At 40.7% G+C, this 12,206-nt stretch overlaps 1 protein-coding gene across 3 annotated transcripts in view; it reads left to right on the top strand.

Annotated features, from left to right (window-relative positions):
• The window catches only part of klf12b (Kruppel-like factor 12b), a 47,012-nt gene that overhangs the window by 27,740 nt on the left and 7,066 nt on the right, over positions 1 to 12,206 (top strand). For all 3 annotated transcript variants that reach the window (XM_044365762.1, XM_044365764.1, XM_044365765.1), the window contains exon 5: positions 11,112 to 11,269. In XM_044365762.1, the coding sequence (XP_044221697.1) occupies positions 11,112 to 11,269 (158 nt within the window). The remainder of the gene's footprint in view (positions 1 to 11,111; positions 11,270 to 12,206) is intronic.

The raw sequence follows: 12,206 nt of genomic DNA, 5'->3' as shown, positions 1-12,206 counted from the left end.
TCATTTAAACAGAAGAGAGTGTAGAAAGAACTGCTTTATGTAATTTAGTATCCACATTTACACAAGCAGTCATCCGGAGAGCATCAGAGGGGAGAAGTGTAAGGGCGGAGGATGGGAGTGCCTGCAGCTTCCAATCCAGGTATCCATACATAAATAAATGAGTGAAAGGAGAGAGTGAGATAGAGAGAGAAGAGAGAGAGTGTGTGTGTGTCATGTGCTTCTTGGGCATCCTCCTCCATATTCATGCGTTTCCCTGGGGACCAATGGATAGGCTATTGTGGGAGAGTGTGAGTGAAAGAGAGAAGGAGAGAGAGGAGAGGATAGAAGGTGTGTGTGTGTGTGTGTGTGTGTGTGTGTGTGTGTGTGTGTGTATGATGGGGGCAGGGGCTTGTTGTCTCTGCTGAAGTCTGGCTGGTCCCCAAGGACCTGGGGGCCACGGAGCAGAGCAGGTGGAGGGAAGGGAGGAGAGGAGGGTGAGGTGAGGGGTACAGTGGTATCCTCGGACAGGTACAGCAATGCCTAATGGGCAGTCTTCCAGCACACACAGGCGTGCGCACACACACACACACACACACACACACACACACACACACACACACACACACACACACACACACACACACACACACACACACACACCACACACACACCACACACACAGACACTCTTTCCTGTTTTCTTGAAAAATCTACTTCTAGGTCTGTTATAAGAGCCTTGTTGCTGTGTTGAACGGTCTGTCATTATGACCTGGTTTCCTATGAGAAGTCAGAAAAATATGCTTACAGCGAGGTGTTTATAATGTGGGAAACCCCTGTTACAGGTGACACACATACACACATACGCCATCTCTCTCTGTGTATCTCTGTCTTTCTGTTGTACTTGCGGAGAGCAGCGCAAGACAGGGGAAAAAAAGGGGAAACAAAGGAACTAAAACAGAGGTCAGCTCTTGTTTGAAATTGTTCTCAGCTGTACTTCCTATTTCTCTCTGCAGCTTTTTGAGACACAAACAGACACATTCACGCAGCCATGATGCCGTGGTGACACAGGGTTCAAGGCAGTGTGAGTTTGCCTCTGGGCTCACATGAGAAAATACAACAAATTGATTCTCACACAGCAGCTACAATACATATAGCAGGAGATACAGTATTAAAGATCAGAGAGATGTGTTGTTATATGAACAAATACACCCTTCTCACGGCTTTGTGTTTATTGTTTTCTATTGATTTTAACACTTTTGTCATTGTCTCATTAATTAAGACGGTTATTCAGCTGAACCAGCGATCAAAGGACAACCCCTAAGCTTAACTGTTCTAATGATAAATACGTGTGAACTGGCCAATCTCTAGTTGTGAATTGTGGATTTTGCTGGTTTAAATGCAGTAATTGAACAAGAATGAACAAAGTGATCTTTTTACATTTGCACATACAGTTAGCTTGCTAACATAAATAGCAACTTAACACTGCTAATAGCATCTTTCTAAGCAGTAGTTGCGGAATTTTCTCAACCTACAGAGAAGCATTAAAATGACAACGCTGGAGATGTTCAGAAGATAAGGTATGAGGCTTTTGAACATGAAAATGGCAATATGGAAAAAATCTTGAAATTCCTGCTTGCATTGAGGGCTGCAACCAACTAATCTGTTGATTACTTTTTTTTTCTTTTCGATTAATCAATAAATGTCCTATAAATTTCTTCCGACCAGCAGTCCAAACCTCTAAAATGTTTACCACAGTGATATAAAACAGAGAAAAATAGAAAACCCTCACATTGGCACAAGCTGAAATCAGAAAAAATTGTATTTTTGAACAATTAACTGATTATCGAACTAATTGATTCATCAGCTAATACTTTTAGCACTACTTCCATTTATATAAGCTTGCAGTTGTTCATATTTAAATTTTTATCGCTATATATGTTACTAAATATACTGTTTTTAATTCTTTAATTTTATTTTCTCTCACTGAATCCCATTACTTCTCTGCAGTGACCTGATTTCCTCACAGGGATCATTGAAATGTCATATAAGTGGATTTTGAATTTTGTAACCTTATACCTTTGTTTTATTGGTTAGTGCTGGTGTGTAACAGCTGTGTTTCTGCAATGATTGGAAATCACTCAATCATTTGCTTGTCTCGCAATTTGAACTTCCTATAAATACCAGAAGGTGACTGAAACAGAAATCTGGAATCCGATTTTTGAGATGAAGCAGCAATGACGGTGGAATTATCACCAGCAGAGGAAAAAGTTATACTGCATTAAATTAATTAATTAATTTATGATGAGTAATGAGTCGTTGTTCATTCTTTGTTTTGGAAGCCATAGCTCTCAGACCTTCCTAAATTATATCATAATCATGGAGTCACTTCATGGATGAAGTCAGAATGTAAACATCCGCCTCATCTGCTAGATGTCTGAGCTCAGAGTGTTTCCACTATAAATCCTTCCTCTCCCTTTTCACTCCCTTGGACACACACACACACACACACACACTCATGCACGCACACACACACACACACACACACACACACACACACACACACACACACACACACACACACACACACACACACACACACACATACACACACACACACACACACACAGGCCTACAGTTCCCCAGATTTGAGATGCTAGTCTAGATTTCTCCAGTTGTTAGATCAGTAGATGCCCCACTAGTCTCATTGTTGACGCACTGTTTGTTTTGGTTAGTAATGTATGTGTGGCTCCAGTGTAGATGGCGTACTTCCAGTATGGGTGCTTTGGATTCTCTGTTGTCACCAAAAATTGTCAAAAAGCCAAAAACTTAAAGTCAGATATGCCAATCCATTCATTTTCAAAGTACATCAAAAGAACATCTCTCAAAATAAACACACCACCTTTACCCTGCCTCAAGGTCAAAAAGTAGTCCTATAGTTATAGGTAGACTACCATGGCTACCCACAGCGCCACCAAATGCCCACCACTGAAATGGCTCCAACACAATTGGGCCCTAATTGTTCATGACTGTACAAGACATAACAATCACAATTACGTATACACATGGAGCCATGTAAATTAAAATTAAAAATAAAATAAATTAAATCATTTTCAAAATGTTGAATTACCTTATAACAAAAATAAGCCCCCTTTTTAAAAACTCTGATTAACATGTCACATTTTCATACTTATAGTTCACCATTTTCTACAATAGACACAGTTTTGAACAGATCTGACTACACCTGATTTGTCAGGGAAAGTTTTGATTAACTTTCTGATCATCCAAGAATTTTGTGGGGCATCTGCAATCAAAATTATGTCTGCTGTTGCAAGACTATGTATTGTTTCATTCCATTTTTGCCTTTCCTGTAGTGCAACCAGCAAGGTATAATTTCATTCATTCACTGTGTCCAGTGAATTTGCCACTTCTAAATGAACTGCTTTTCTTGCCATACACATAAAGATGACTCCATAACGTTTCGCATACAGTAGGAACATCCTTGCTTTACCTCAATGGGCCCAAAGTAATCCACCCCCACGTTGGTCAATGGAGGCAAGTCTGGAGTTGTTCTCTCTTTGGGGAGGTCTGCCATCTTTTCATCACACATTTTTTCCTTTGTGATGCTTGCAAAAAGCACAACTTTTTGAACAAAAGCACAACTTTCTGAACAACAAGACAAGATTTTTCTTGCGGCTGCATTGGCGTGAGTGATCCAATACCTTTCTCTCAACCTAGAGAGGATGCAATTTCTCCCGCGATGCCTTATCTGTTCATGAACATGCTTGAGAATTAACAGGTGGATGTGCTGATCTTTTGACAGGATGATTGGGTGTTTGCTGTTCTCTGGCATTGCAGTCCTGGACAGCCTTCTGCCTACTCTTAGCAGTCCATCTCCTAGAATAGGGTTGTAGAACAAGTTTTCAGGACAACAGTACAAAAATCTCACTGTTTAATATTTCCTTTTGCCAGAACTGGATAATAGCATTTTCTGCTATTGACAAGGTGTCAGTTGTCAAACCTTGTCCCACTGAGCCTCTGGCTTTCAACATCTTCAGGTCAATGTAATTGAGATCCGCAGGGGCATCCAACAGAAGATGCTTCCTTTTTTGATTCAATTCCAATAGAGCCTTCTTTACTTTCAATATCCATGCAACTGAGATGACTGGTTGCACTGCTGTTCTGTACACTTGTACAGATCTCCTTTTTGACCTCTGGATCACCTTCATCAATACAGGACTCTACCTTGCAGTGCATCCATGTTTGCTTCACTTTCCACAAAAATTCTGGACCCATAACCATGTCTTATTGTTCAGAAGCTTGTGGACCGTCAGTTCTCTAAACTCATCGTTTGCATGATTTTGTCATGTGGGTATACTGCCATTGTGCTGGGTTTGATGCCTCCCTAATGTTAGCTATTCTGTTTGCACACTAATGTTTGCAATCTCTTGTTCTCGTTATTGATATATTTAAAGACTGTGCTGCTGTCAGTCCAGAAACAGGATTCTTCCAATTGAAGCTGTAATACTGCATTTACCATCTTGTCTACCAGATCAGCCAAGACGGCAGTGAGCTCCAAATGAGGGATGGTTACTGGTTTAAGTGGTGTCACTATTCCAAGAGGGAAAGAAACATGTACATCACCTGGTTCATTCTGTAACCTCAGGTATGTTATCGTGCCATACCCTTCACTGGCATCAGCAAAGTGGTGCAACTGGGTGTGGACAGGTGGTCCAAAGTTATGTGGTTTCAAGCACCTGCTCCCTCAGAACACTGAAAGCACTTTCAGGTCACTCAACCAATTGATCTATTGTTGTCTTAGGACATGCAGAATTTCTCTATTGCATCCATAGTTCTTTCTGCACAACTTGTAAAATCTGCTCAGCTGGAAGAGTAATTGATGCAAGATACCTTAAGGTATCATACACTGAGCTGACAACTCATAAAATCCCCTGTTGACTTCTATCTGTTCCTTGCAGTCCATGTGGAAGTTGAAGGTGTCTTTTCTTTGGTGTCTTTCCATACACCATTGGAGCCCCAAAGCTTTTTCTCTGTCTAAATTGAGCTCACTCACATTTTTAGAGTGGTCCTTCTCAGGAATTGCTTGCAGGAATTCACGACTGTTGCTGATCCACTGTGTAAGATGAAAGCCTCCTTTCTGGCAAAGGTCACAAAGGTCATTAACAATCTGTACTGCTTTCTCCACAGATGGTGAGCTTTTCAGGCAGTCATCCACATAGAAATTTATATGCACATTGTCAATCACTTCATCTGGAAAGCTGCCCTGGTGGTCGTCTACAGTCCTCATCAAAGCGTAGCAAGCATGGCTTGGAGACGACAGTACTCCAAATAGGTGTACAGTCATACTGTATTCTGCAACTTCGTTGGTCAAATTCCCTCCACCAATGGAATCGAATAATGTCCTTGTCTTCCCCTGTCACTTTGACTAAGTAAAACATGGATTTTATACCAGACATAAAGGCAATGAGTTCTTGTCAGAATCTTAGGAGCACTATTATTGAACTTGTAAGGCTCGGGCAGAACTTGATCATTCAAGGAGGTCCTTGAATGGTGCCATAGTCAAAAACAACCCACAACTTGCCTTTGCATGGGTGGTAAACCCCATGATGAGGAATGTAAAACACATTGTCCTCATCACAACACAATTCATCCTGTGGGACCATTTCAGTGTAACCATTGTTGATGATGTCCTCAAGAAATTCTGTGTTACTCGTGGTGGAATTTTTCCATTTTTCTGTTATTCCGATGAGACGCTGTTGAGCAACACATCAGTTGTTTGGCATTGTAACCTCTTTGTTTTTGAATGGCGGTTTTAAACTGTAATGTCCATCTTGCAACTTCACAGATTGCTCCATAATTTCAATGAATCTTGCCTCCTCTTGACATTTCTTCTTTGTCCTCAGCAACTCTTTCACTGAAATCATGTTCGTACTGCTACTCCAATAGCTACTCAAGTGATTCAATAGATAATCTATTTACAATGGCAAAATGACAGCCGTCATCATTAAGGTTACCTTTCCAATCCCCACATGAGCCACTAACAACCCACCCCAGTAGGGTTTTAATGGCAAAGGGTCCCTTGCCTTGGCTGTTAACAACCTCCATGGTTCCAGCAACTTTGAAGCGTTTGTACCATTTAACAACTCTACTTCAGCATGGATTTCAGGGATGTCAATGTGATCAAGGTAGGGCCACTTTCTGAGGGTTTCCCTTTTGATGATATTTTTTTGTACTCATCTGCATCGTTTTTTGTGTGAAAACATTTGGAAGACTGTAGTACCTTTTTCAATTATGGCTAGATATTTCGTGTTAACAATGTAGAATGTATGTTAACAATGCACAATGTATGTTGACACTGATGTCTTTGGGCTCATTGTTAACAAACTCATTGTTAACAAACATATCTTTGATATCGTCGCACTGCATTTGGGCATTCAGCTTTCTGTGTGAAAGCCACCACTCAGTGGAATGCCCTACCTGATTATGTGAGGAACTGTAGTTCTATCAATGAATTCAAGGCCAAATTAAAAAATCAATTAAAGATGAATCAGCTGTGTGACCATTGAGCCTAGTTTACATTATTAATTTTTAATTGACATTGTGGGTGTATGTGATGTGCTGTTGTGTGTAGCTTTGTATTTTGTGTTTTTTGTGTTTTTGTTTGTTTGTTTGTTTGTTTTTGCTTTGTACTGTTTGTTGTTGTGCTGTTGTATGTTTTGATTATAATGGACTACAGATGCAAATTAGCTTCAAGCTAACTCCGGTGCAGTGCATCATTTATGCTTAATACTGCACACTGTCCTGTTCAATAAATCAAATCAAATCAAATCAAATCAATCTTTTCTTGGTCAGGTTCAGCTTTCGAATCAGAGCTTCAGAGCAGAATGTAGATCTTGACCCACTGTCTAAAAACATGTAGCTCTGAGTCACTTTGTTCCCTTGTCTTGCTTTCATCTGAACTGGAAGAATTGGGAGTATTCCATTGCTACCAGCCCCTGTTTGGCTTCCAAAGGCTTGAGTTGACACAAGTGTGTTGTTTACAGTTGGTTCAGGTTCACTGGAGTATATGCCATTGGTGTTCGCTGACTTGTCCATTTTTTTCTTGAAGTGAATGTGTAAAGCTGTTGGATGGCTCTGTTTACACTTTTCACAGGATTATGAGCTTATCACAATTCTTGCTCAAATGCCCAGTGTTGAGACACCAAGCTCCTTTTTCCTTTAAAAAGATGATTTTTTCACTATGTTTGTTTTTGGCCAATTGTTGACATTCATCCAGAGAGTGACATTGTAAACAGAGTAAACAATTGATGTCGCTTTTCCGTGTGGTTTTTTTGTCTCCTTGTGTTGTAGTTTGTTAATGGCACAGACATTTTTAGCGAAGTTGTCTCATTTCAATTTTGATTTTACTATATAAACATCCTTTTTGATATACATCCCTCTTTCTGTGGTTTGAATATCCCAAAAATCCCCCCCCAAAAAAATTGGATCAGGCAAGAGCTTGACTTGATGTTCCACAAAGTACACAACCTCATTGAAGTTTGGTTTGCGCTTTTGTTTTTCACGAATATCACATGCGATGCTTCTGAATTGTTCCCTCAGTTTAAAAGCAAAATTTGGAATTGATAACCTTGAGATTAGCAGACATGTCAAGTTCTCTCATGTCCTGCAAATCAGACATTGCGTTGTTGCATCCACATAGGAATAAAGCATAATCCCAAAGCAAGGAAACATTTTCAGCCTGAACAGCAGGCCAGTTGAGGACTTTTTCCATATAAGCTGCTGTGATCTTTGTTTCATTGCCAAAATGGTCTTGTAGGAGGGCTTTGTTTGTTTCAAAGCCTCTCTCCGCACTCATGTATAAACAGCTTTGTACACGGTCTTGTGGACGCCCCCTGGTGTATCTTTCCAGAAAATACATGCAGTCCCCTTAAGTTGCACTTTTCTTTTCAACACAGTCTTTAAAGGTTTGCGTGAAAATTTTGGGACAGACCTGACAAAGCATGAATTCAGACTTTTTACAATTCGGCATCATGATGTAGTTATTTTGGCATCCATTTGCTCCGTTTATTGCAATTAAATCACAGCAAGTTTATTTTGGATTAATTCAGGCTGAGCTTCAGTAACATCACTGCGCTAGTTGGGACTAGTCGGCGCCTGCTGCTGCTCACTGGCTGTTTGATGCGAATAAACACAAATGATCCCGTGGTCAAACTTGCACGAGTAACGCAGGGTGTTTGGTGTGTTTGCTCCACCGCTATGTTTTGTCTGGCAGCCACGTTTCTCTTGGGTTCACGCTCAACAGTTGCCATGGTAGCCGGCACACCCTGCAAAAGAGGGGGGTGAGGTGGGTGGGATAGGACCTCAAACCGGCTGTTAAGAACAGCGCTGCTTAGACAGGATGAGAAGGCTGTTGTGGTGCTTGATCCTTGTGGTATTTTGACTGTAGCTTGTCAGATACATTTTATTAAGACCCCAGAGAACTGTGTTAACCTGTGGAAAAGGGGTTTATTATGGCCTCTTTAACATTGCTGCACATAACATAATACAGAGGAAGGTTTTGGACTTATTGTTGACGCACTTATTGTTGACTTTTTTGATCCTCTGTTGTCACCAGAAATTGTCAAAAGCCAAAAACTTAAAGTCGGATATGCCAATCCATTTATTCTCAAACTATAAAAAGTACATCTCTCAAAATAAACATTCCACCTTTACCCTGCCTCACGATCAAAAATCATAGACTTTGCTTTGCGCCACATCTGTATCAATTTGTCCTACACTTATAAGTAGACTACAGTGTTTCCCCTAGGTTGACTGCTTTTGGGTGGTTTGCTGAGCAAAACTTGGGAGGGACTCAGCAGCCACACATTTCTCCTTTCTCTGTTTAGCCTCGTCAGGTGTCAGGTTAGGCTCACCCATTGTTGCTTACTTGGAGCCCTTTTCGAACAGTTGGGGAAACAATAGACATGACTTTTCTTTGTTTTGAGAAGCTGCAGCATTTATTAACTGACACACTGTAGTCTGTACTGTACATTTACTGCTAGATTGACAACTTACTGCTAACCTTTTCCTGCTGCTCCGATCGCATTCACTGCCACTTTTCTGCTGCTAGCACATGCTCAACCACTCACTTGCTAGGCACACACATTACGCACTGCCCTATTCTTTAAAGGAGCTATGCTACCAAGAGTTTCCCAGGCAACGACACAGAGGCTGACTCACGTTTCGGAACAGCACTGAACAGAGACGCCCCCAAATGCTATTGATTTCTAAATGAATGGGCATTTGGCATTAAAAAAAAATTTTTTTTGTCCTGGCGGCCCACCAGGCCTGTACAATTATAGGGGAAACACTGGACTACCATGGCTACCCACAGCGCCACCCAATGGCCACCATTGAAATAGCTCCAACACTCATCAATCATTTCTAATGAAAACTGAACAGTGCTCTTTAATTTCATGAATACACATCTTTGTGTAAATGTTCAGTTTTTTACATCATGTTGCAGCACACGAATGTCAGAACTTATAGACACACTGTTGATAGAGCGAGCGAGTGAGCGAGAAAGAGAATTGAGAGGGAGTTTGGAGTTCAACTTCATATCTGACCCGTGTGCTCATTTCCTGTACAGCTTCAGATTGGCAGTGAGCCAAGAGCAACAGGTGATCTGTGTGTGTTTTCTGTGTATTTGTGTGTGATTTGATTGTATGTGTTTCTTTGAATCTGCATTTGACAAACTATGCCTTGCTAAAAGACAGAGAGAGAGAGAGAGAGAGAGACAGGAAGTGGTTTGTGTGTGGTGGAGACAGTTCACTGAAAGGCCTGTCTGGCAGCCTCCTCCTCTTTCAAATCCCTCTAACACGATTGTAACTGTTCCTCTCTAACTCTTCCTCCTTCCTCTTTCCCCTTTCACCCTCGTACCTGTTTCTCAATATTCACAGCAGAGACACTGAGACCTCAAAGAAAAGTGTCTACTCTCCACCACTGCTGACAGAACCCTGTTAAATATATCCCACAGATATTACTCCACCCCTCCAGTAAACAGAGATGTTCTTGTTTTCTCTTTCTACTGTATCTCTTTCTTGCCAATCTGCTGTGTGTGCAGCAGTCACATGTTTATTGCTGTGTGAAAGGTGCTCACTGTTTCACAGTCGACAGTCACTGGTGTGACATAAACTGTTGACCGTCTACCACAACCCTACCTTCTTTTTGTTCCTTCTTTGGTTTCCTTTGTGTGTTTGTTTACAACATTATGCACATGCGCAGATTTACCACAGATATGATAATACTCTGTAAATACACACATAGCACACTTTGCTACAGGGCTAAAAGCAGTGACAAACTGTGACAAATTACATAATCAAAAATGATATTGACCACTTATTGAAGAGGAAACGTCATGCCAGAATTGAACGATGATCAGTCGTTAACCTCATTGAACAACATTTAGAAATAAAACAGTTCCACCTTTGATTGATGAAAGTATGGGAGCAATAAGAATACCAGCCTTCTTACCTCATCTACTGCCTTAGTTACTCTATTGCAAGGCTGCACTGCCACCTGCTGGCAAAAATACTTATAATTGTTTTCAGTACCGTCCCAATTCCATTCTACATAATAGCTGTATGTTGCTTAATCGTTATAGTATATTTTTGCAGTCAGTCCTGTAAACAAGAAATCAACAGTTTTATACAAACAGCAAATCATAGTCAAACTGCAACTTTACAATGCCACTGTTGAAAAAACTGGTGATGAAACAGCTCCAATAAAACATTTTTTTTGATGTTTTTTTAACATTATTGTAAAAATGTTTTGCTGTTTCTGTGTTAATTTTAATCAAGTGTGAGTAGCTCTTCAATTTCCTCTGTGCATTGTAATATGGGAGAATAGTGTACATGAAACACAACTGCACACTCACAATTTCAAGACTTTAAAAATATGCATGCTGAATGTTTTGAGTGTACTTTTCTCACTTCTCCAGCTTGAACACATTGTCGAACCTGCTTAGAATTAGTATATACTGTACAGTAGTATCGATTTGGACCCAACTGATGTGGGGTAAACTGATCATCACAATCCAATAATTCTTTTATCTTGATTCTTATTCTTCTGTTGCAGTTCCATGTCCCCATTCAGTATTGACAGCATACGACGCCCCCGGAGGTCAGAGTCACCAGATTCCAAAAAGAGAAGAATCCACAGATGTGACTTTGAGGGCTGCAATAAGGTGTACACCAAAAGCTCCCATTTAAAAGCACATCGGAGGACACATACAGGTCAGTAGGTCTGAGTGTATATGTTTTAAACACTGATTTTGTGACCCCACTCTTCTTACTCGCTGATAAATATATAATCAAGGTCATATTGTTCTAGTGCTGCACTTAAAACCACCTTTGAGTTTAAGTTACTTTAAAGCAAGACTACGTAACACCTGCTGAGCTGGGCTGAGCAGCAGCAACAGCAGCCTCTGCTGCAACAAGTAATAATAACAGGACGCTGGTGCATTTAATTCTATTGATAAAAGGACGACCAAAAACCTGTCAAATGCAACTAAACATTTTCATTGGTTGCACCGATGTGCCTGAAATTTCTCTCCTGTGTTCCTGTTTGTATTTTCAGATATCAGCCTTATTTTACTGTTTCCTGATCGCTTTCAGTGGTTATCGGATTACTTCTGATGAAAACATTTCTATGGGTACATGCGGATGGGTGCAGTTAATAAGTGACTCATCTGATAGGCCCTTTGGTGAATTACAATCACTTGTTATCTCTCCAGTATGAAACTATATTGTTATCAACAGAACTAAGATACATACTAGCAGCCACCGGACTGTATTTTCCGCGGTGTGTGAAGATGATGCGGATCGTAATCTAAGTCTGTCAGTATAACTCTAGCTGTTAGCAACTACATTTTAGCACACAGCTGCTGTAGGTTCAGATGTTGACGATCAGAGAAATAAAATCAGACAGAAGCACAGCGAGGGATGTCATAACAGTGTTAAAGTCTGTTTCCCTTCAAATAGGGTTCCCTCACGTTACAATAGTGCGGTACCCTCGCTGCAAGGTAAAATAAGTTGGTTAGGCTACCTGTTAGAGATGTGCTGTTTGCTGAAAATGCACTAAGAGCCTGTCGTCTGCACTTCTTCGTCAAACATCTCACTATAGCTGTTTCTGCTTGTACTCTTCCTCTCTGCAGTGTTTCTAACTGATCCG

This window comes from Thunnus albacares, chromosome 11 (assembly GCF_914725855.1).
Source record: "Thunnus albacares chromosome 11, fThuAlb1.1, whole genome shotgun sequence".
NCBI classification, from domain to species: Eukaryota; Metazoa; Chordata; class Actinopteri; order Scombriformes; family Scombridae; genus Thunnus; species Thunnus albacares.
Note: the sequence above shows the minus strand (reverse complement) of the source record. Positions and strands in the feature narration are given on the sequence as shown.